General features: G+C 42.1%; 1 protein-coding gene across 5 annotated transcripts in view; it reads left to right on the top strand.

The window, feature by feature from the left end:
• The window catches only part of LOC147031483 (uncharacterized), a 158,433-nt gene that overhangs the window by 113,191 nt on the left and 19,516 nt on the right, over positions 1-25,726 (top strand). For 3 of the 5 annotated variants that reach the window (XM_085863959.1, XM_085863943.1, XM_085863950.1), the window contains exons 7-8: positions 3,329-3,415; positions 14,099-14,178. In XM_085863959.1, coding sequence (XP_085720085.1) covers positions 3,329-3,415; positions 14,099-14,178 — 167 coding nt within the window. Of the gene's footprint in view, positions 1-3,328; positions 3,416-6,697; positions 7,229-13,615; positions 13,679-14,098; positions 14,179-25,726 lie in introns of those variants that run through there. The other 2 variants (XM_085863977.1, XM_085863967.1) reach the window with 2 other exon arrangements.

The following is a 25,726-nucleotide window of genomic DNA, read 5'->3' as shown; positions in this document are numbered from 1 at the left end:
GCATGATGGGTCAAAATGAATCCCTGCAGCTGCTTTTATCACAAAGTATATAATTTACTACTGTAGGTTTTTTTTTTTTTTTTTCTTTGAGGAAGGTCAACACAATAACAGTCTTGTAAAACACCTGATTGCATATTTTAAGGTGGAGAATGTGTTTATGTAAGCCTTCTTTCTATATCAGCCTATGAAACTCATTTTCATCAGAGGATACAATGTTGCCAATAAAGGCAGCTCTTACCCAGACACCTTATGAATGACTAGTTGTAATTCGAATCCACATTTTACTCTCTTGTGGGATCTTTCAGCACCACAGATGTGATATCTTACCGGTGCCGGTATGATCGTAAATCGTCAATGGAACACACAGAAATGCCAAACAATTTTTGGTCCGTCATCGACAGTAATTATAATCGGTTTCCTTCATTGACCGCAAATAGGACTTCTTCAGTTATGTTTATTCTGACCCGTCGTCCAATTATTACCTCCGCCACGGAAGGTGGACGAAGGTTATGTTTTCACCCCCGTCTGTTAGTCTGCCTGTAAGCAGGATATCTCAAAACGTTATGAACAGATTCGGTCAAAATTTGGTGGATAGGTTGGATGTGTGACAATGATGAATTGTTTAGATCTTGGTGAAGATCCAGATCCAGCTCCTAGAATTTTTTTTTAAAAGTGATTCTTCACCATTGAGAGATAGGTCCAAAAACAACATATATATATATATATATATATATATATATATATATATATATATATATATATATATATATATCACGATATCTCAAAACGTTATCGACGGATTCAGACAAAACCTCGTCAGCAGGCTGGGTGTGTTACAAGGACAAATTGATTTGATTTTGGTGATTATGCAAATCTGGATCCAGAAATGGGATTTAAAAAAAAAAAAACAATTGTAAAGTAATTCTTCACTACGGATAGATGGGGCCAAAAACGATGTGAAGCACGATATTTCAAAAAGTTGTGGACGGATTATTACAAAACTTGGTGGATGAATTGGGTAGGTGATGAACACAACCCCGTTCGATTTTGGTGTGTGACGAGGACGAATGGTCCGGATGCAGATTAGGCCCATCAGTGGAATAAAAGCATAAATGGTTCAGCCTGGTGGAGGTATGGTATGCGCTCTACCGAGTGCTCGTCTATTTTCTTCTCTCTTTATAATGAAATTCCACTTCGTGTATGCCAGGTGTGGGTTTAATGGTTAGGATGGTGGGCTTGGAGTCCGAGGGTCCTGAATTCAAATCCTGCTTTGCTGTTGAATTAATGTCAGGTGGGGTTGACTCAGCCTGTCATCCTTCCGAGGTCGGCAAAATGAGTGCCAGCATGCTGGTATCCTGTGTCGGAGTGGCGACCCGTCCAAGATTGTGCTCGATAGCCAAGGAGACTGCTTAGGCAGCACCAATGCTCTGCACAAAGTATGGTCCCAATGGATGGATGGATGGATGGAATTTGTGAAAATTTTATTGTCATATTTTTCCCCTCTTTCCCTGAAAATGAATCTCAAAAATGAATTTAATGCATTCACTTATTTATTTATTTACGTTGGCATCCTGGCAGATTGACAACATGTAAATATGTCATGAATAATGTGAAAAGGACTAATATTCAACATCTTCTTGGGTAATATGTCAGCTTTGCAACTGAGGTTTTCATAAAATTACATCAGAAGACATGATAATCACGATTTGATTGCCAGTAAGACATCATAACTGCGAGACCACACAAAGTCTCCAGAAACAGACAAGGACAAGGACAGTGGGAGTGACAATCTCTGGTGTTCCATACTGGAGCTAGGGCAGGGACACATTGTGTGTCCTGATTAGTGACAATAAATTGGATGGAGTATAGAGTGAGAGAATAGACTGGAATGATGTTTTGAGAGGAGGGTGAAGGGGCGGCAATGCTTCTGTCATCCCCCTGGTGACAGCAATGTCTCCCAGGGAACATAGTGGATGTAATGGCTGGAGCTGCTTTCAGCCTTAGATTAATTTCCTGCCCATTAAGCAAGAGGCCAGTATGTACGGTGAGGCTGATTTGCAAGCGTCCCCGGCAGCCGCTAATTTGAGTCTCGCAGTCTCAGCATGTTTCCATGGAAACCGAGCCTCAACAGGTGCACCTCCACCATCCAGGGAATGTTGTGCACATGTTTTGTGACCCTAACCTTGAATTGGTGTTTTTTTTAAAATTATTATTGTAAACGGCATCTGTAAAATTGGGGAAAAGTTCAGCGGAATTACAATGCGTGAAGTCGAAATGAGACAAACAAAACTGATTGACAGATTGGAAATTGTGGAATGAAATCAAATAATTTCAACCTTCAAATCAAAGGCAGTTCCATGCCGTTCGTTTACTTGCCGTCGCACACAAAAGCATCGCCTGGCTTTTCACTATGTCTCGCCTTTTTTGTAATAAACGTTTTAATCACCACTTTGATGACATATTCTTGCCAATGTGCTCCTTAATTTAGGCAATTTTATGCTCACAAATTCCTGAGCAAATACCAAGGCTAAGTCACTTCGATCTTCAGATATATTGCATGAGAAAAGTCACAAAAATTTAAAACTGCGAAGAATAAAGATGTGTTTTCAGGAGTGGCTTTGTGTTGGTCTCTGTATATCTAATGATCCCTTTACCCTAATCCTTGTCTTTCTTCTCTTGTATTTTCTATACTCTGATGCCGATACATGCTCTCGGCTCATGGAAGAGCTATTCGTATTAACTTTCATAATCCGTTTTTCAATGCGATTCTTCAATATTTCCTTTCTGTTCATATGTATTTTCGTTTTTTTGCAATTCCCTGAAATTATATTTGTATTTTTGACAATAAATGTTTTTCTTTTAACTTCTATAGGATGTACTGTGTCTTCATGGACATAATTATTTAACATTTCCGATTTTATCATTCGGTTGAGGTCTTGAAGGTTTCAGACTGGCTCTTAGTCCAAGTGTTTATATTCTTCTTGGGTGTTCAGACTGTCCATTTGGAGGGAGGCCTGTGAAAATGATCTTTTATATATCTCTTCTCTTCTCTCCTCTTCTATCCTCTTCTCCCCTCCCCCGCCCTTCCCCCACCCTTTCTTTCTCTTTTGGTACTCTTGTTTATATTTACCCATTTTTGTACATTTAATCCCATGTTTTCTCTCACTCCCTGCCATCCATTTTATCTCCCCCTCCCCCTTTTTCTCTTTCTCCATCCTCTTCCTCCCCCCCCCCTCTCTCTCTCTCTCTTTCTCTCATTCTTTCCCATTGCTTCCCCCTCCCCCTCCCTCTTCGCCCTCATTTCTGCATTTACCGACGCCTTGTGCAGCCCTTTGCGTCTACACGAAGCTTGGCAGCTCCTTGGCGCGCTAGGCCATGCAGCTGGTCTCTCCTACACGTCCTTCACTGATGTCAGGTGAGAACGTCAACCTGTGTTCTTGCTCCATCTCCTTACCTGTTTCGGAACATTCCTTATTCAACCTCCCTTTTGCCTCTTATATTATTCTATCTCCTCCTCTTCTGCAAATGTCCTCTTCCTTCTTTCTTTTGTGCACTTTAATTTCCTCATCACTGCCATTATTTTTAGCCACATCCATTTCATCATCTTCTCTTGCTTCTTCCTCTTGAAGCTTCTTTGAATTTTTTTGTGGCACGAACCGGCATTTTTATCTTTGCCTTGTATGTCTCTATGTTCATCTAAAAGGATTGTCGATACGAAAGCTCACATAAAGGAAGACAAAGGTCATAGGTGAAGACCTTATCAATATATCTTCTTCCAAAGTTATATGCCATTTGCTTCATTGATTTTTTTTTTTCTTTTTTAAACCCAATGCCCTGGAATGAGAAATTTTCTGACTGCTCTTCAAAATACATCCACTACATCTTTGACTCTGCTACGAACCCTGTGCAGCTGTAATGTTTTTTTTTTTCTTTACTCACTGATTTCTATGAATTAAAAAAATGTATTTCCTAATAAATCCGAACTCACATCCAGTTATTTGAAGGAATGTTGCTTTGTATGAACATTAATGAATGCATTGGGATCCAGACGTGAAATTTTAATTTAATCAACCTGACAGTTTGGTAGATTGCACATGCGATAGCTGGGATGTACTCCTTACATTCTACCTCTCGTATGAGATGTATCCACAAACGAAACCATGCTTCTTTACTGAGATGCATCGAGAGGTATGCTTTGCACATCCACAAAGTTGTCCCTTCCGTCAAGTGTCCCTTGGGTTGGCTTCATTTGCACTTTCCTCTGAACCAATTGCTCATGATTCTCAGAATGCAGGTAAATATATTACATGTGTTTGTTCATTGTCTTCTAATGTCCTTGTAGTTTACATCAAACAACAATGATGTTGAATGTTTTTGTCAGGCATGAAATTAATTTACAAGCTACAATATGAGTCTATGTTCACTGTAAAATAAAGAGATTGATAAATATAAGATCATTACTCGGTTCTACTTGCATTTACGTGAATATGCTTAACTGATGATTAGAAGTATGCTGATAAGTCTGAAGTTAGGGAGATCGGTTTTTTTTCACCATGTTACCTCCACCACCAAAGGTGAATGAAGCTTATGTTTTCACCCTTGTCTGTTTGTCTGTTTGTTTGTCTGTCTGTGAGCAGGATATCTCAAAACATTATAGATGGATTCAGATGAAATTTGGTGGGCGGGTTGGCTGTGTGACAAGGACGAATTGATTAGATTTTGGTGAAGATCCGGATCCAGATACGAGAATTATTTAATTTTTGTAAGTGATTCTTCACCATAAACGAAAAGGCTAAAACGATAAATATATACAGTGGGGAGAACAAGTATTTGATACACTGCTGATTTTGCAGGTTTTCCCACTTACAAAGCACGTAGAGGGCTGTAATTTTTATCATAGGTACACTTCAACTGTGAAAGATTGAATCTAAAACAAAAATCCTGAAAATCACATTGTATGATTTTTAAATAATTAATTTGCATTTTATTGCATGAAATAAGTATTTGATCACCTACCAACCAGTAAGAATTCTGGTTCTCACAGACCTGTTAGTTTTGTCTTTAAGAAGCCCTCCCATTCTCCACTCATTACCTGTATTAACTGCACCTGTTTGAACTCATTATCTGCATAAAAGACAGCTGTCCACACTCAATCAATCAGACTCCAACCTCTCCACAATGGGTAAGACCAGAGAGCTGTCTAAGGACATCAGGGACAAAATTGTAGACTTAGACTTACACAGGGCTGGGATGGGCTACAGGACAATAGGCAAGCAGCTTGGTGAGAAGGCAACAACTGTTGGCGCAATTATTAAAAAATGGAAGACGTTCAAGATAACAGTCATTCTCCCTCAGTCTGGGGCTCCATGCAAGATCTCACCTCGTGGAGCCTCAATGATCATGAGAAAGGTGAGGGATCAGCCCAGAACTACATGGCAGGACCTGGTCAATGACCTGAAGAGAGCTGGGACCACAGAATCAAAGAAAACCATAAGTAACACACTACGCCGTCATGGATTAAAATCCTGCAGCGCACACAAGATCCCTCTGCTCAAGCCAGCGCATGTCCAGGCCCGTCTGAAGTTTGCCAATGACCAACTGGATGATCCAGAGGAGGAATGGGAGAAGGTCACGTGGTCTGATGAGACCAAAATAGAGCTTTTTGGTTTAAACTCCACTCGCTGTGTTTGTAGAAAGAAGAAGGATGAGTGCAACCCCAAGAACACCATCCCAACCGTGAAGCATGGAGGGGGAAACATCGTTCTTTGGGGATGCTTTTCTGCAAAGGGCACAGGACCAATGCACCGTATTGAGGGGAGGATGGATGGGGCCATGTATCGCGAGATCTTGGCCAACAACCTCCTTCCCTCAACAAGAGCATTGAAGATGGGGCGTGGCTGGGTCTTCCAGCATGACAACGACCCGAAACACACAGCCAGGGCAACTAAGGAGTGGCTCCGTGAGAAGCATCTCAAGGTCCTGGAGTGGCCGAGCCAGTCTCCAGACCTGAACCCAATAGAAAATCTTTGGAGGGAGCTGAAAGTCTGTGTTGCCCAGCGACAGCCCCGAAACCTGAAGCATCTGGAGAAGATCTGTATGGAGGAGTGGGCCAAAATCCCTGCTGCAGTCTGTGCAAACCTGGTTAAGAACTACAGGAAACGTCTGATCTCTGTAATTGCAAACAAAGGTTTCTGTACCAAATATTAAGTTCTGTTTTTCTGATGTGTCAAATACTTATTAAATGCAATAAAATGCAAATTAATTATTTTAAAATCATACAATGTGATTTTCAGGATTTTTGTTTTAGATTCCATCTTTCACAGTTGAAGTGTACCTATGATAAAAATTACAGACCTCTTTGTGCTTTGTAAGTGGGAAAACCTGCAATATCGGCAGTGTATCAAATACTTGTTCTCCCCACTGTAGATACACATCATGATGTCTCAAAAAGTTATGGACAAATTATGAAAAACTAGGTGTATGAGTTGGGGAGATGACAAGAACAAGTCAATTAGATTTTGGTTTAGGTCCCGATCTGGATCCCGCCTATCAGTGGGATACAAAATGTACACTGTTCAGCCTGGTGGAGGTATTCACTCCAGCAAGTGCCATTCTAGTTACCACTGCCACCGAAGGTGAAGGATGTTATGTTTTCACCCCTTTCTGTCTGTTTGTCTGTCTGTCTGTTTATGTACAGGATATCTCAAAAAGTTGTGGACGGATTTGGATGAAACTTGGTGGACAGGTTGGGTGTGTAACAAGGAAGAATTGATTCGATTTAATGAAGATCTGGATCTGGATCAGACAACAATCATTTTTTAAGTGATTCTTCCCCATTGAGAGATCGGGACAAAAACGACCTAGCACTGTATAGCATGATATTTCAAAAATGTATTGGGCCCGATATGTTCGGGCATTACGTGGCGGAGGTATGCACTCTACCGAGATTATTCAATGTGTAGCCACAACGGATAATTCAATACCAATTTTGATGACTATTTTAGATCCTCCATCCATTGTCAAAATAAATTACATAATAGTAGATGTCTGGGTCCCATCACGTGTGATGCTGGCTTGAGCAGTTCCACCCTCCAGCTCATCAAAGCTAGGTTTCCCAGACAAGATCCGTCGTGTTTTACTGTTTGATTTTCATCCCTGTGTTTTGATCGTGTTTTCTTCCAATTTTATGTGTCAAACCATATCTAATAAATTGCGATGAATTGTCGAATTTGTGTCCGTGTTAAAGTCCATCCGACTTGCCTCGTGCTCGACTAATCAGCACGTTACTTCAGTCTCTGCTTTGACCCCACGTGCTTCATTTTCCCTTCTTTTCTCCCAAGTATTGTCATTTTTGATCCCTCAGCTTGATCCTTTTCCCCTCCTTACTTCAAAAAAATATATCTATATATAAAAAATACTCTTCTTCACTCCAAAAAAACAACAAAACAAAACAAAAAAACTCAAACTGCATGCACAGCTTCTCCTTCATTCCCTATCCCTTCTCTTTTTTCAATATCCCCAAGCTGAATCTTCATTGAATGTAATGTTTCTTCCTTTAAAAGCTCTTAACAATGAAAATTAGAAGAGCACTTGGTCGGGAGCATACCTCTGACACGCAATGCCTGATCCATGAGAACATATCGGGCCCAATACATTTTTGAAATATCATGCTGTACAGTAGTGCAAGGTTGTTTTTGTCCCTATCTGTCAATGGTGAAGAATCACTTTAAAAATTAAATAATTCTTGTATCCAGATCCAGATTCGGATCTTCAACAAAATCAAATCAGTTCATCCTTGCGACACACCCGACATGTCCACAAAGTTTCATCCGAATCTGCCCACAACCTTTTTTTAGATATCGTGCTACATATTAGTTGAGCCCCATCTCTCAATTGTGAAGAATAACTTCAAAAATTCTAGTAGTCGGATCCGAATCCGGATCTTCACCAAAATCGAATCGGTTCGTCCTTTTCAAACACTGAACCTGTCCACAACTTTTTGAGATCCTGTACACAAACAGACAAACAAAGAGACAGACAGACAGAAAGGGGTGAAAACATAACCTCCTTCACCTTCGGTGGCGGAGGTAACAAGAAGGGCACTTGGTAGAGTGCATGCCTCCACCATACAATGACTGATCAAGTAGAACATAGCACGCCCAATACATTTTTGTAATATCATGCTACACGAGTATATCATTTTTGGCCGCATCTCTCAATGGTGAAGAATCGCTTTGTCGATTGAAAAAAAAATTCACTCGTATCTGAACCTGGATTTGAACCTTCACCAAAATTGAACCAATTCATCTTTCTCACACACCCAAACTGTCTTCCAAGTTTCGACTGAATCCGTCCATAACTTTTTGAGAAATCCTGCTATATGTCGGTTTTAGTCCTATCACTCAATGGTGAAGAATCACTTAAGATATTTTAGCCTCTGGGTCCTGATCTTCCCCAAAATTGAATGAATTCTTCTGGATCACACACTCAACATGTCCACCAATTTTTGTCGGAATCCATCCACAACTTCTTGAGATATCGTGCTATGTATCGTTTTTGTCCCTATCTCTCAATGGTGAAGAATCAATTTTAAAATGTTAGTATCCAGATCCGGATCTTCACCAAAACCAAATCGGTTCTTCCTTGTCACACTACCAACTTGCCCACTAAATTTTATTTGAATCCCTCCATCACTTTTAGAGATATCCTGCACACAAACAAACAGACACACAGACAGATGAACAACCAAATAAACAAAATGGATGTCGTGCATATCACGATACTTCCGAAATCCATAAAACAAATTTGACTTTAAAAATAATTGGTGGTTGAATTTAATGAACGATTATGCAAATCCTCTTCAAATTTCAAGACAATTGGATGAAAATTGACAATTTTAGAAATTTGGCTTATGTGGAATTTTTGGCCGATGTTGACCTTTTGGCCTATGTTGACATCAAAAACTAGAAGGGCACTCAAAAGAGCACATACCTCCACCACATAATGCCTGATCCATGAGAACATATCAGGCCCAATACATTTTTGAAATACATTGCGATACAGTACTATATCGTTTTTGGCCCGATTAATGGTGAAGAATCCTTTGAAAATTAAATAATTCTCGAATCCAGATTCGGATCTTCACCAAAATCGAATCAATTTGTCATTGGCACACACCTAACCTGTCCACAAAGTTTTGTCCGAATCTGTGCACAACCTTTTGAGATGTTGTGCTATACATCAGTTTAGCTATATCTCTCAATGGTGAAGAATTACTTGAAAAATTATCAGATCTGGATCCGGATTCAGATCTTTACCAAAATTGAATAAATTCTTCCTTGTTACACACCAAATATGTCCTCCAAGTTTCATCCGAATACGTTCACAACTTTTTGAGACATTGTGCTATATATCGCTTTTGGCCCAATCACTCAATGGTAAAGAATCACTTGTAAAATTCTAGTATCCGGATCTGGATCTTCACCAAAATCCAATCAGTTCGTCCTTGTCACACACCCAACCTGCCCACAAAATTTCATCCGGATCCGTCCGCAACTTTTTGAGATAGTCTGCAAACAGACAAGCAAGAAGAAGACGTTGTGCAGAGTCTTCCCAAGATGAGGCTGAGTCTTTGGGCCTCTCACTCTCTCACCGCAGGCAGGTCGGTGGTCATTCTGTCTTCCACTGTCTCCTCTCCGGTCTCGCCCCCCCTCCCGCCCTCGCTGTGTCTGCGATTTGTCCCCACCATATTTCTGCAGGACGTTCAAGGTCCACCAACCACCCCCTTCTGGTAAAACTACTAAAATCATGAAGCACTGCTCACCTTCACTCTTTCATTCCTCTTTTTTTTCCCGCCTTTGGAATAAAAACTCCCTCACTATTCAATCCCATTCTTCCCTCCCGGCTTTCAAAACAGCTGTGCACCATCACCTCTTATCATCCCCCATCCAAATCCTCGATCTTTTCTACCCCCGTTAATCCACCCCAAGCCCACCTCCTTCAAATTCCCTGCTTTCCTTCCTGAAAGTCCCTGTAATGTCAATTTTTATACCCCATGTTCCCGGCCCCATCCCTCTCCCTTCCACAGATCGCCTAATGTCTCTGTTCCTCACTGTTTTGTCCTTTCCACGCCCCTCTTGTCTCATCCCCCTCCCCCCCCCCTGCTGTGCATTGTGTGTTAGCTCTCATACGAGCCTTGACAAGATATACAAAAAAGAAAAGAGCACGATACTTGCAAAATCCATAAAATAAATTTGACTCAAATAATTGGTGGTTGAATTCAATGACCAAATATGCAAATTCTCTTCAAATTTCAAGTCAATCAGATGAAATTGACAATTTTTAAAATAAGGCTGATGTTGACCTTTTGACCTATGCTGACCTCAAAAATAATTGGCTGGAATTCAGTGACCTGAAACATAAATCCTTTTCAAATTTCAGGTCAACGGATGAAAATGTTAGAAATTCCACCTTAGTTGTTGACCTTGGGCCTATGTTGGAGTTGGACCTTGGGCCATAGACCTTTTGGTCTATGTTTACCCCAAAAATAATTGGCTGGTTGAATTCAGTGACTTCTTCGTATGCAAATCTTCTTCAAATTTGAAGTCAATCAGATGAAAATTGAGGATTCTAGAAATGTGAAAAAGTTGTTGACCTTTTGGCCTATACTGACCTTTTGACCTTTTGACCGCAAAAAATAAATAGGATTCTGTCGGACCACAAACGCCACCTTTTGGTGAAGTTTCATGAAGATTGGTTTAAAATTGTGAGCTATAGGCAATTAAAGGTGAGTGGACAGACAAACGGAAGCAATCAACAAATTTGTCAAAAAATAAGTTTTTTTCCAAGTAATAACGCACAAAACCAACCAATATACGAGGAAAAAAATCTTCGATTTTCGCAAGTAACAGACAGACAGACTGTTGTGAAAACATAACCTCCTTCCACCTTCGGTGACAGTGGTAATAGACTTTGTTTATGTGAAGGAATGCAGAGATACAGTGCCTATAGAAAGTCTACACCCCCTTTTCGAAATTTTCATCTTTTATTCCCTTATAGCCTGGAATTAAATTGCATTAAATCAGACTTTTCCCACCTTTATTTACACATCGTAACCCACAACTTCCAAGTGAAAAACAAATTTCAGAAAATTAATTTTAAAAAATAAAACTAGAATATCTTGGTTGGATAAGCGTCCACCCTCCTTATAATAGCAATTGTATATTAGCTCAGGTGTAAACAATCACCTTGAAAATCACCCACCAAGTTGATTGGTCTCCACCTGTGTTAAATTGTGGTGATTCTGATTATTTCAGAATAAAATCAGCTGTTCCTGTAGGTTTATGCCGAGTGTTGGCTTTATGGTTAGGGTGGTGGGCTTTGGATCCGAGGGTCCTGAGTTCAAATCCTGCGCAATCTGTTGAATTAATACCAGGTGGGGTTAACTCGACCTGTCATCCTTCCGAGGTCGGCAAAATGAGTGCCAGCTTGCTGGTGTACTGTGTCGGAGTAGCGACCCGTCCAGGATTGTGCCCAATAGCCAAAGAGACTGCTTGAGCAGCACCAACGCTCTGCACAGAGTATGGTCCCAATCTCCTCCTTTAGGTTTCCTCAACTGGGTAGTGCATTTTACAACAAAGACTCAACCTCGAGTGCCAAGGAGCTTTCAAAAGACCTCAGGGATAAAGTTGTGGAAAGGCACAGATCAGGGGATGGGTATAAAAATATTTCAAAAGCCTTGAATATCCCTTGGAGCACACTCAGAAGAATCATTAAGAAGTAGAAGGCTTATGGTACATCCAAGACCCTGCCTAGATCAGGCCGTCCCTCCAAACTGGATGACCAAGTAAGGAGTACACTGACGACTTTGAAAGAGCTACATGCCTTTATGACAAAGACTGGTCACTGTGTGCATGTGACAACAATATCCCGAGGACTCCACAAGTCTGGCCTGTACGGTGGGGTGGCAAGAAGGAAGCCATTACTCAAGCGAGCCCACCTTGAGTCCTGTTTGAGATGCACAAAAACCCAATCTGGAGATTCAGAAGACGTGTAGCAAAAAGTTTCGTGATCTGATGAAACTAAGATGGAACTTTTTTGCCAAAATGCAAAACATTACGTTTGGTGCAAACTCAACACGGCACATCACCCAAAGAACACCATCCCTACTGTGAAGCATGGTGGTGGTAGCACCATGTTATGGGGATGTTTGTGATCAGCAGGGACTTTGGCACTTGTCAGGATAGAAGGGAAAATGGATGGAGCAAAATACAGAAAAATCCTAGAGGAAAACCTGCTGCCCTCTACAAGAATTCTGAAATTGGGATGGAAGTTCACCTTTCAGCATGACAACGATCTGAAGCACATAGCCAAATCTACACTGGAGTGCCTAAGGAACAAAAAGATAATTGTCCTTGAGTGGCCCAGTCAGAGCTCCGACATAAATCCAATCGAAAATCTGTGGCTAACTTGAAGATGGCTGTCCATCAACGATCCCCACGTAACTTAACTTGACTGAGCATTAACTGTTTTGCACAGAATAATGGGCAAATATTACCCAATCAAGCTTTATAAAGTTGGTGGAGACCTATCCCATGAGGCTCACAGCTGTAATTGCTGTCAAAGGTGCTTTCACAAAGTACTGTATTAATACTTTTTTTGTATTTTTAATTAATTTTCTGAAATTTGTAGAATTTTTTTTTTTTTCACTTGGAAGTTGTGGGTTATGATGTGTAAATAAAGGTGGGAAAAGTCTGATTTAATGGAATTTAATTCCAGGCTATAAGGCAACAAAAGGTGAAAATTTGGAATGGGGGTGCAGACTTTCTATAGGCACTGTAGATGTTGAGGTTTTTACCCATCAAACCGTGGGATATTGATGTGGAAGGGTGTGTTGACAGGCGAGAAATGTGGCTTTTTTGAAGGTGAGGCCTCTTTGGTTTACCATTGAGTTGGTGGAGTGGGGGATGGGCAGGATGTCAAAGTAGTGGTTTGCAATTTGTGTCATGTCAACTTGCCTCACTATGAAAGAAACTTCCATGTCACATCTTCAGTCATTTTTGTTTCCTGCAAGCACTGCCAGTCGCACAGTTGCTTGCATTGTCATCACATGACGATGCAGGTTGTCTGAGTTTCTTAAACTCTGCTGTCCAATTCATAGTGTCTCAGTTGCTTTTTTTTCATACTCTCTTTTTGGGGGGACTTTGGGAATGTGCTTCCGAATTCTTTTTGAGATTGTGAATTTATGTATTTATGTTGCATGTATTTGTTGCATGTCTAAGTCTGAAAGGATGGTGCAGAGGTAGGACACTTACCTTTCAGCTACCAAGCCTAGGTTTGATTCTTGGCCTGACTATAAACTGTTGAATCAGTGTTTTGCAGGCACAGTGTTGCATCATAGTGTTCCCTTCTTCAGATGGACAGTAAGCTAGATGTCATGTCCACTAGCATTAGTTTGTGGATGTTGAAGATCCCACAGTGTCTTTCATGAAAAGTCGGCAAACTATTTCTGGCTCCCTGACCAAATTACAAATTCCTGCCACCTTTACGTTACACTCAACCCGTATTTTATTTATTTTATTCTCGAGCTGTGTTGTTGTTTTGTTTTTTTTTTTAGTCGAACATCAGGCTGAACCAGCTGGTTTGGGAAAGACTTGTGATGAACATTTTGCCTGGCTGACCCCACAAGAAGGTGGGAATAATTGGGGCCATTAAAAGAAGCAGTAGTCATGTTTGTTTTATGTTAGCTTCTTGGTATCGATCAAATTTAGAAAAATACTCGACATTTGGTTTTCGACAACATCAGTATATCATATAGAAAAAAGCATGAGAAAGTGCATAAAGGACAGGCAAGTTAAGTCGGTCGGTCAGGTACTGCAGAGTGCGCAGAGGTACTCATTTTGTTTGCACTAATAATAGCAGTGCACTCTGATTCATTCATTCTTGCTGTGGGGCTAAAATTGTCAGGAAAAAAAAGGCAGTAGGTTATAGATGTCAATGGACAGCCAGCTTTACAAGTCACAATAATCTCTCCTCTAGGCTACCCTTGACCACGTTCCACTTCTACCTTTTGCCTTCCTCCCACACCTCTCCCACAAAGTGTCACGGAATCTGTCATCACCTTCAGGATACAGCAGAACCCTCTCAATCTCTCACTCGCCGACATCGCTGATCACGCAGGTACAACCTGTCCCCTCCCCTGTGCATGACCATCTTGCCTCGTGTGTAAGAAAAATGATCATTATCTAATCTAATCCTAAAGATGGGCAGGAATACAACAGCATTTGATTGAATTTTAACCAGAACTGATAGCTCACTATCGTAATCGATAACTTGTGAGATCCCGGTTAACGGAGCTCATTTTCCAATTCCTTTGTTGTTTTACCATGGGAGAAAGTCCTTTAAACGTGCCGAGCTAAGGAAAACATTCATGGAAACTATTTGCTGAAGGGGAAATTGAAACAGATGCACAACGGTTGTCATGATTTATAAATACGATTGTGTCTTCAAGAAAATTATTTCCTCCGCCACCAAAGGTGGGTGGAGGTGATGTTTTAACCCCTATCTGTCTGTCTGTTTGGTTGGTTGTTTATTTGTGAACAAGATGTCTCAAAAAGGTGTGCACGGATTCAGATGGAATTTGCTGGAGAGCTTGGGTGGCACGGACAAACTGATTTGATTTTGCTGAAGATCCGAATCCGGGAATGGATCTGATAAAAAAAATTTTTTAAGTGATTCTTCACCATTGAGAGATTGGGCCAAAAACTATATAGAGCACCATATCTCAAAAAGTTGTACACGGATTTAGACGAAACTTGGTGGGCAGGTCGGGTATGTAACAAGGAAGAATGGATTCGATTTTGATGAAGCTCCGAATCTGGATCCGGATCCGAGAATTTTTAAGTGATTCTTCACCATTGAGAGATCGGGCCAAAAACAATATCGGCGCGATATCTCAAAAAGTTACAGACTGAGTCAGCCAAAACTTGATGGGCAGGTTGGATATGTGACAAGAACAAGCCGATCACAATTTAGTTCAGATCCTAATCCATATCCGGCCTATCATTGGAATACAAAACGTAAGCTAATCAGCTTGGTGGAGGTACAGTATGTGCTCCACCGAGTGCCTGTCTAGTTACTTTTGTAATTCAGAACTCCGTGCTAAATGTGCAAAAAATCACCTGAGTGGCATTTCCTCTCCTTACCTGTATCTTCCTGAGAATTGGAAATTTTTCAACTCAGGTTTTAATGCAAATATGGCATTCAAAACTTAGTGTTCTCCTCTTTTTCACATTATCAAGGATTCAATCAACACAGATTTGTCAGCCATCACAAATTTGCGATTTGTCAGCCCCAGTCTTAATGTATCCCAATAAATCATTTAAACAACAAATGCATCACAGCCACAGTTTATTAACCCATCCAAATTATCCATAAACTGTGTTCTTACGGCTCAGACACACACAGGAGTTACTTTGTAATTCCTCACTTTGTTATACTTCGTATTCCTGACAGATTGAAGCAGTCGGTCATCATCCATGTGCACAGTTTTTTCACTTTGGTTTAGGATTCACTACAAAAAAAAGTTGAAAACTTAATTGAATCTCATGCTTCATTATTTTAATAATACATGAGGGAATGGTATAACAGAAAATTGAAACATAAACGATTAATCAAATTAAAAAAAAAATTAAAATCAAATCGTACTGTCGTTTCTGGGTGGGCATATCGAGTATGTCTTTCTCTTCAGTGCTCCATCTATAGGGTGTTGTTGAGAACAATATCCTTCCAGATATCAATGCCAAACAGCTCCGTTGCTGATTGGTTTGGTGAAATGAAGTTGAGGGATTCGAGCCCTGCCTATCAATTGTGGTGTTCCCATTTATTTGACAAAGTCCATCTAAAGCGAATGCCTGCTGTACGACTCTGCGGAGTGGTAGTCTGAGTGCAATCTGCAGAAAATACGGCGGTGTGTATTCAATGCAACGACGTCCACAACATTGTTCCACATTATAACTGGCAATATTCCGGACTGTCATTTCAATGTTAAGATCTGTTCATCAATTGCATCAACTCCTCCTTTGGTGTAATTGTAACGTGTGATGATATTTGGTTTCTTATTGCCATCTGTGGCCACAAGTTGCCTTGTGCTCAACAGGATGGAACAATTATTCCTTTTTTTTGGCATCCCCTTTTAATCCAGATTCAGACGTGTGATTAGCTCAGCTACATGTGGCATTCATAATTGTTGAAATGTCCAGTTGCTTTTTTTTTCTTTTTTTCGAATGGTGCCAACTACAGTGACATTTTTCTGAGAAGTACCTCGGTGAAAGGAACAATTGTGAAAGATTGTCAGTTGTCACATTGATTGCTGAGCCCCAAATCATGCTGCATAAGGCTGCCACAACAGTGGAGTCCTAGGATGTTTTCTCAGGTTATCCAGGTTGATGACCCATGTTCATCATTCCACACTATCAATGGCATAAATGGTGTATACCAGTATACGTTATTCGAAATGAGAGGGAGATTTCTAACCAATAGCTGACAAGCCATATTCCTTGTTGCTCACTCATTATACTCGGGCAGTAGTCTGAAAGGCCACAGTGGATCCGAAACTCCATCGTGAAACAAGACAAAAAAAGAACATCATAAACACATTCTGGCACAAAACTATAATAAAAAGACTGAGCAAAAATTATGTTTCATGATAAATGTCCACTTGCAGATCAACTGCAATGGCATATACCCAAAAGACTGATACTGTTTCCTTAAATAAGAATTAAATAATTGGGGGAATAAAAATTGGATCATGGATCCTGAAGCCCACCTGGATCAGGAGCAACAGTCAATGACGTTATAAAATCTCGAAATTTTGGTCATGCGCAGAATCTGGTCACGTGATCGGTTGAATGGAAGCCCTTTCAACGCTGATTACAGCGATACCTGTTTATAGGTCAGGTTTTGGCTGATGGCCTGGTTGTGCTGCTGATGTGCCCCTTGTAGGTTGGGGCAGGAATTTTTTTTTTTTTTTTTAGCGTTTTCAGCCTGAATTCAACCCGTTGATGAGCACAGATTTTGATGCGGTTAATACACCTTCATTAGGCATCAGATATGAAGCTTGTGGCCAAGTTTCATCCAAATTGTGTGTTTGCTTAAAGCGATAATGGCTGAAGTATTTACAGACTGACTGACTTGCCCTACGGACACTGCTTGATCGCATAAGCTCACCGGACTAAAGTCAAGGTCAACTAAAAATGACCCGTGTCGTATGTATTGTGTTCATGGTGAAATTGAAAATGTTGCTGGTCCTGTCGTAATTATGAAATATTTTCATATTTATTTTAAAATGTCAACATAAGGACAACCTGGAAGATCAACAATATTGGTATCATTGAAAACAACCAAAGTGGGGCGAGCGGGGAGGGGTCAAAAATGTTCTGTGGGGTTAATCCCATCTTTCATTCAGTGAGTTTATACATGGCTGTGAATTTTCACTCTTACCTTGATTAATAAACTCGCATAAAAAGTGAATATAGCTCGTGGCACTTACACCTGAAATGTAGATAAAACCAAATAAACTGCAGACTAATCACCTAGAAAGTCTCATTTTATATTATCCCCACAGGCACTGACACTAAAATGGTTTGAAAGGTGGGTTTCATATATGACAGGAAATTTAACCCCAACATTCATTTTTACTCATCCATTTCCCCCACATACCTGTCTAAGCAACACCTTGCTGAACACTGTGGAGCCCTTTCAAGTGATTACCTTCGAGTAATGAACACAAATTACGCCGTAAGCATCAGTGCCTCGCATATCCTCTAATCCAGCACTCTGGAATAATTTACTTTCTTCATACTATCTGTATGAATGATCAAAAAGATTTACTTTATACTCAACTTGTTTTGGTTTTATCGTTCTATAAAAATAGGTGCAATTGGGGCGTATTAAATGTATTTAAATATTCATTCAACTTCAGAATCATAGACAAGCCTTAAAAAGTACAGCTCCCACTGAATCCCACCCCACCCCCATGATTAATAGTAAATATCATCATTTTAAAAGTTCATTTTAAGACCCAGATATGATCTTCCTACCGCTGTAAAGAAGCATTCAAACCCGATATGGTGTCTCCCTCAGGAAAGTCAGCCTGGTACATCTGGCTCCCATGTCAATACGTCGACCGAGAATTAACAGGGTCCAACTACACTTTTTTAAAGTTTGAGAAAACTGAAATCAAAAATTCAAAGTGGAATTGCCGCTATCTCATGACATTTTATTTTCATATCGTGTGCTACATAACAGGTACATATAAAGGTTACATAAAATAATCTTACTTAGTTTCCTCTGTTGCCCTTATACATGGACTTCTTCTAAATTTGAATGAAATGTCAGATAGACCCTGTTAATTCTCGGTCGACGAATAATCGCTGGGGCAAGCTTTGTGTATTTTCACATCGCGAACACAAGTTTTATGAAAGAGTTGGAATCCATTACTTTGTTGGTGATGATGCACAGCATCATATTCCCAATTGCAAATATCCATTCAATAAATAACCAAGCCTGCCATGTTCACAGGAGGTACTCCTGTATGGTTCAAATTCCATTCATTGATCACGATCTGTCGGGGGTTTGGGTAGAACTCACACATCCACTTGGGCCTTGTACCAGCCCACATCGCCGTGAGCTTTTGCAGTATGATGAGCTGCAAGATCTCATCATTTGTGCAGAAGATCTCATCACCAACTCTTCTGTTGTGCAGAAGCACACCCCTTTCTCTCAGGTGGTTTTCCAAATATTCTGTAGTTCTGTTAAAAGCTTTGTGAGATATCTTGGGTAACAATCCTTATGTCGCACACACGATATGCATTAACATGCCCCAATCACTATTGCTGATAAGGGGTTATGCACATACTTGTAGAGCATTCTGGGGGCAGATTAGGTAATTTTAAAAGTCTCGTATTGAATACAGTGTGATTTCATCTCGAAGAAATACATAGGTGATTGCCCATTATGTCAGAATTCCTTTTATAGTCTGGTGGCAGACCACAAAAGTGTGCTTGGGTACATAGAATGTTTTTTATTGCTGTTTCTAGTCGAACTGACCATACTGGTCATAAATCAGCTGATAATTTTTTTTTTATTTGAAGAACAAGCAGAGTCTATGCGTCACTTCGCTGACAGACCAATTACTCGTCCTGTTTGCCAAAAATTGCTTTATTGGTCACTTTGCGCACTCAAAACAGCCCTTGAAACCATGGCCAGATAGCCCATGTTACTTCCCTCACAAAGTTGCATCTATACCTTGAGTTCAGAGTTTGTAGCTTCTGTAACAGCATCAGCCATGCACACGTCTCTGGCTCAAGCGGAAGTGATGCTTCATTTATTGTCCCACATAAGGAACACGATATATATTCTGTTACACCTCCTTTCTTAATGAAGAGTAAGATTATACATTGTCAAAGTATTGTCAACTGAACAATCAGCATCCACAAAGCTTTAGCAACATGTTAAACTACTTATTGGCTTGCAGTTCCACTAGAAACCAAGTTTGAGTGAAAGTTTAACCAACTTCGTATGTCAGGTATATCAGTATAAGTCTGCAATGGTCATCAACACCAGTTTACACGAAGTTTAAGGATTTAACAAACAAAATCTTTATACTTCTGAGGCTTACCAATCTCACGTCCTCGTCCAGTATGCTGCACGGTTGGATGCATGTGTATTGCAGTGTGCGTGGAGTCGGTTGTGTAATGTTCTCTCACAGGTGTAGCTGGTTGTGGCATACTCGCTCCACTGTTCATATCTTCATGAGTAGTATTACTCATATTGCTCGTCGCAGCAGGTTCCTGCTCACAAGGGCTCATGACATCATCTTCAGGGGTCATGAGAACTGGTGGTGGCTCATTCGTTCTCAAGAGATGATGTCTATTCCTGAGTAAACCACTTCCGATGGCGTTGTCAACCCAGTATGATCTGGGGTGCGAATCCACTTTGGTAATGATGGCTGGCTGCCAGGTGTTCTTTCTGCTGATGTGAACAGTGTCATCTCGCTGCAGGTTAGCCAGCACTCTTGCCGATCTGTCATGATGGACTCTCTGTTTCAGCTTCTGTTGCATCAACTGTGCTCTGGGATCTACTATTGCTGGTTTGAGCAGTTGCTTGGTGACTGGTATCTTGGATCTCAGAGTCCTGCTCATTAAGATCTCTGCCAGCGAGAATGATGTACCTGTGACAGGGGTGTTTCGGTACTCCAGAAGTGCCAGGTAAATGTCGTCGTCAGCATTCTTCATCATCTTCTTGATAGTTTGGATAAAACATTCACTTTAGCCATTGGACTGGGAAAATCCAGGACTGGATGTCGACTGTTTGATTACTCAGTTTCGTGTGAACCGCCTGAACTCTTGGCTGTCAAACAGCATATTATCACTCATGAGCTCTTCTGGAATGCCATGACGTGCGAAGACCTCCTTCACCTTAGTGAAGATCGTGGTGGCAGTCTTGTCCTTGATCTCCACCACCTCGGGATACTTGCTATAGTAATCAACCACCAGGAGAAAGTCTTTGCTTTGATGTGTGAGGACATCGGCTCCCACCTTCTGCCATGCAAGCTCTGGTATGTGGTGTGGTCCCAACGGCTCCTCGGGCTGTGAATTCATATGGTTGAGGAAAACTGCACAGTTGACCACTGTCTCTGCAATGTCTGCAGTAATGTTGGGCCAAAACAGAGCACCAGCGGCCCTGGCTTTCGTTTTCTCAGCTCTCATGTGACTCAGGTAGCAGAGCCAGCATCTCACTCTTGAGTGAGCTCAGGATCACAATGCGGTCACCAACACACAGCAGTCCGTCAGCTATGTGAACCTCATCTTTGACTGGCCAGTCGTCTTGGAGGGTGCTCGGAGCACTGTGCTTCTTTTTTGGCCATCCCATCATGGCTGCCTGCCTTACCATCTGGAGGTCAGGGTCCTCAGCAGCTGCAGCTCGGATCTGCTCTTATCTTATGGCTCTCACCGGCATGTCACGCACCAGGCAGTGAACCATGACTTCTATGTCATCCTCCATCTGGTCGTCTGATCGGTCACCAGGTAAGTATGCACGACTCTGTGTCGGCTACATACATGCACTTACCTGGGACATACCTCACATATAGTTCATAGCACTGTAATCTCAAAAGCATTCTCTGCAGTCGCGGAGTCGCATTACCCAGGGGTTTCTTGAAAATTGCCTCGAGAAGGCGGTGATCCGTCTGCACATTCACTGGCTTTCTGTACACATACTGGTGGAATTTGTGGCATGCATAGCAGATTGCCAACAGTTCCTTTTCAATCTGTGCATAGTTATTTTCAGTATCCGTCATGGACCTTGATGCGTAGTGAACTGGCCGACCCTTCTGGAGCAGACAACAACCAAGCCCACTCTGGATAGCATCTGCTTGGATTGTCACCGGCTTGGAGACATCGTATCATCTCAGAACGGGTTCTGTTGCCATTGCTGCTTTGACTTTGAGACTTTGTGTTCTGCTTCCCAGCTCCAGGCTGCGTCTTTCTTGAGCAGTGCATGGAGCAGTGCCATGGTCTCTGACTCGTTCGGTATATATTGCACTCGGTATTTGACCATGCCAAACAGGCGCTGAAGTGCTGGATTGTCTTCTGGTGTCGGCATGTCAGCAATCGCTCGGATCTTGGACTTGTCTAGTATCAGTCCCTCTGGAGTGATGATGTTGCCCATGTACAGCATTTTGGGCAGTCGGACTGTACCTTGGTCCTCTTGAACTTCACCTGTTGTTGGCGAGCTCTCTGCATGACCTTGTGCAATATTTGGTCATGTTCTTCCATGGTTTCAGCGGCAATGATCATGTCGTTGGCGATAACCTGCACACCCGGAATGTGGCCGAAGGCCTCCTGGTTTCTCTTGTGCATGATTTCACTCGATGACAGGATGCCAAAAGGCATGCAGCAGAATCTCATCCTTCCCCAGGGTGTATTAAATGTGCACAGGTAGGGGGACTTTTCTGTCAGCTTCACATGTCAGTACCCATCAGCCATGGCAATCACTGTGAACACCTTCTTGTTGTTCAGTTGTCTCTGCACATCAGTTGGTGTCGGCATCGTGTATCTCTCTCGCTTGATTGCATGGTTCAACGGCTTTGGGTCTCAGCAGATTCTCATGCGGCCATCTTTTTTTTCAGTGATTACGAGGTTACTCACCCATTCGGTGGGCTTGTCGACCTTAGCCACTATACCACGTATCTCCCGCTGCTCCAGAGCGTCTCAGCTTCTCATACTTTGTGTAGGGAACACATCTGGCTGGCTGAACAGTCGGCGTGACATCTGGATTCAGCTCAATTTCGTACTCCTACTTGTACTGACCAATGCCTGTGAACACGTCTGTGTATTGCTCGAGCAGCCTCTCCTTGGTCAGTGGAGCATGCAGTGAATCTATACACTTGATAAGGCACAGCTTCTCACATGCGTTTTGCCCTCGTATGGGAACAGTGGTTTCCTCAGTTACATTGAATTTGATTCTCCAGTCCTGCCCTTTGTGCTTGCAGGGAATCACTGTTGTACCCAATGGCTGAATCTTGCCATCACCAAAAGCAGTGATAATGACGTTGGTGGGAGCTATGGTGTGCTCTGGCATTGCAATAGTCAAGGTAGTAAGCGAGATTGCTTTTTCCTGGGCACCTGTATCGAGCTTGATGTTCACCACACTCTGGCCAACTGTAAGCTGTTCTTCCACCTGCCCGCAGGCCGGGTGACATCATCATCCAGGTTACCTATGAGCACTGAATCTATGACCAGAAACTCTTCAGTACCTTGCTCGGGATCTGCAACGAGAAGACGTACCCTTCTGGTGCCTCCACCCTTGCATTCAGCAGCCCAGTGATTCTTTCCTCCACACTTGGCACACATTTTGCCAAATGCTGGGCACCTGCATGGCCCAGGACTGTGCTTCTTGCCAGAGTACTCGCACACAGGCTGAGTAATTCTTTCCTGTCATGTTCTTGTAGCTGCTTTCATGGCTCTGGCTGCAGGCTTGGCCTTGGCTTTCTTGGGAAAGGTGGTATGCCGTTGTTGCCTCTCTTTATCCACTGCATAGACTTGCTTGGCACCCTTCATGCCGTCGAGCTGCTGCCTGCTTGATTCTGCGGCAGCGCATATGTCCAAAGCTTTCCGCAGTGTGACCTCACCTTCCCGAAGAAGTCTCTCCTTAGATCTCTCATCTTGCACACCAAACACAATCTTATCTCGAATCATGAGTTCTTCTTGAGGTCCGAACTCGCACATGGCTGCTTGCATTCTGAATTCAATGAGCCATTGGTCGATCGTCTCACCCTCCTCCTGGTCACGTTTCCAAAAACGATACCTCTCGTACACAACGATTTTCCTTGGTCTGCAGTAATCCGTGAACTTCCGCAGCACCAACTCATAATCATTCACATTGTCACCCTCAGCAAAGGTAAACGTCTTTTGAATAGCCAGGAAGGCCGGTCCCGCCAATTCAAGCAAAATGGTGACCTGCACGTCAGCGTCTTTTTTTTTTTTTTTTTTCTTGATCTCAGCGGCCTTGAAATAGTTGGAGAATCATGCAGCCCACTTGTCCCAAGTATCGGCAGCATTCTATGCCTTAAAATTCACTGGTCCGGGAGGCTTTAGGACTTCCGTGGTGGCATTTGGTTCGCTTATCTGACACCATGTTACAGCATGAACCATGCACACATCTCTGGCTCAAGCGGAAGTAACGCTTCATTTATCGGCCCACATAAGGAATAATATATATATATATATATATATATATATATATATATATATATGTATATATATATGTATATATATATGTATATTCTGTTTCAGCTTCCACCTCCTCTCCCACCCCCCCCCCCCTCACCCTGGCCGCACATCCCTTGCTGCAAGAAATGCTTCCCTCACAGGATGGTTATTGTTGGCTCCCTCTGGTTATTTTTTTTCCCACTTTGACAAGCCCCTCCATTTTTAGCGAGAAGGAGAAGGAAAGGAAGACAAATTTATCCGTGCATGGAGTGCTTACCCCTTCTCCCCTCCCCCACCCCCTCCCTGTCCCCATCCTCACGTCCCACTCCCTGTTCACCTTGATCCCTTACCACTATAAATGTCTCACACACGATGACAGGCTTTGACTGGCCCTCCAGGGGGCAGGGAAGGAGATGGGAAGAAGAGCAAATTTACCCAAGTGAAGAGCGCTTTAACCTCAGCATTGCCCAGGAAAAAATGGAAATTGTAATACCCTCTGCCACCTTCACCAGGTGGCACTACATGGTACACATTTACATCCAGAATTTATGTCCCCCCACTCCCCTGCGTGAGTCCATGGCCATATAACTGATGTTACCCCCCCCCCCACACACAAAGTTGTTTTTGCACCCCAAGTTTGGAGTTTGAAGCTTAGAAGATGTGTCCGTTGATAAGGAACAGAGCAGAGCAGAGACACAGAGACAGAGACAGAGACACACAATGGCATATATATTTATATACATTGATGAGCCAAAACATTATGACCACCTGCCTAATATGCTGTTGGTCATCTGTGTGCTGCCAAAACAGCGCCGACCCGCCGAGGCATGGAATCCACAAGACCCCTGAAGGTGTCCTGTGGTATCTGGCACCAAAACATTCACAGCAGATCCTTCAAGTCCTGTAATTTGCGATGTGGAGCCGCTGTGGATCGGACTTGTCGGTCCAGCACGTCCCACAGATGCTCAATTGGATTGAGATCTGGAGACTTTGGAGGCCAGGTCAACACCGTGAACACTTCATCATGTTCCTCAAACCATTCCCGAACAATGCGTGCAGTGTGTCAGGGCGCATTATACTGCTAAAAGAGGCCACTGCCATCAGGGAATATCATTGCCATGAAGGGATGTACATGGTCTGCAACGATGTTTAGGTAGGTGACACATGTCAAATCGACGTCAACATGAATGGCCGGACCCAGGGTTTCCCAGCAGAACATTGCCCAGAGCATCACACTCTCTTCACCGGCTTGTCGTCTTCCCACAGTGCATCCTGGTGCCATCAATTCCCCAGGTAAACGGCGCACACGTACACGGCCATCCACATGATCAAAAAGAAAATTGGACTCATCGGACCAAGCGACCTTCCACTACTTCAAGGTCCCACTCCGACGCTTGCGTGCCCATTGTCGGCACTTTTGACGGTGGACAGGGGTCATCATGGGCACTCTGACCGGTCTGTGGCTACGCAACCCCGTACGCAGCATATATATATATATATATATATATATATATATATATATATATATATATATATATATATATATATATATATATATATATATATATATATATACATATGGAGAACAAGTATTTGATACACTGCCGGTTTTGCAGGTTTTGCCACTTACAAAGCACGTCGGGGTCTGTAATTTGTATCATAGGTACACTTCAACTGTGAAAGACGGAATCAAAAACAAAAATCCTGAAAATCACATTGTATGATTTTTTAAATAATTAATTTGAATTTTATTGCAAGAAATAAGTATTTGATCACCGACCAACCAGTAAGAATTCCGACTCTCACAGACCTGTTAGTTTTGTCTTTAAGAAGCCCTCCCATTCTCCACTCATTACCTGTATTAACTGCACCTGTTTGAACTCGTTATCTGCATAAAAGACAGCTGTCCACACTCAATCAATCAGACTCCAACCTCTCCACAATGGGCAAGACCA

This window comes from Eptatretus burgeri, chromosome 2 (assembly GCF_056783735.1).
Source record: "Eptatretus burgeri isolate ZD-2024b chromosome 2, Ebu_testis_v1, whole genome shotgun sequence".
NCBI classification, from domain to species: Eukaryota; Metazoa; Chordata; class Myxini; order Myxiniformes; family Myxinidae; genus Eptatretus; species Eptatretus burgeri.
This window is presented reverse-complemented; position numbering and strand designations above follow the sequence as displayed.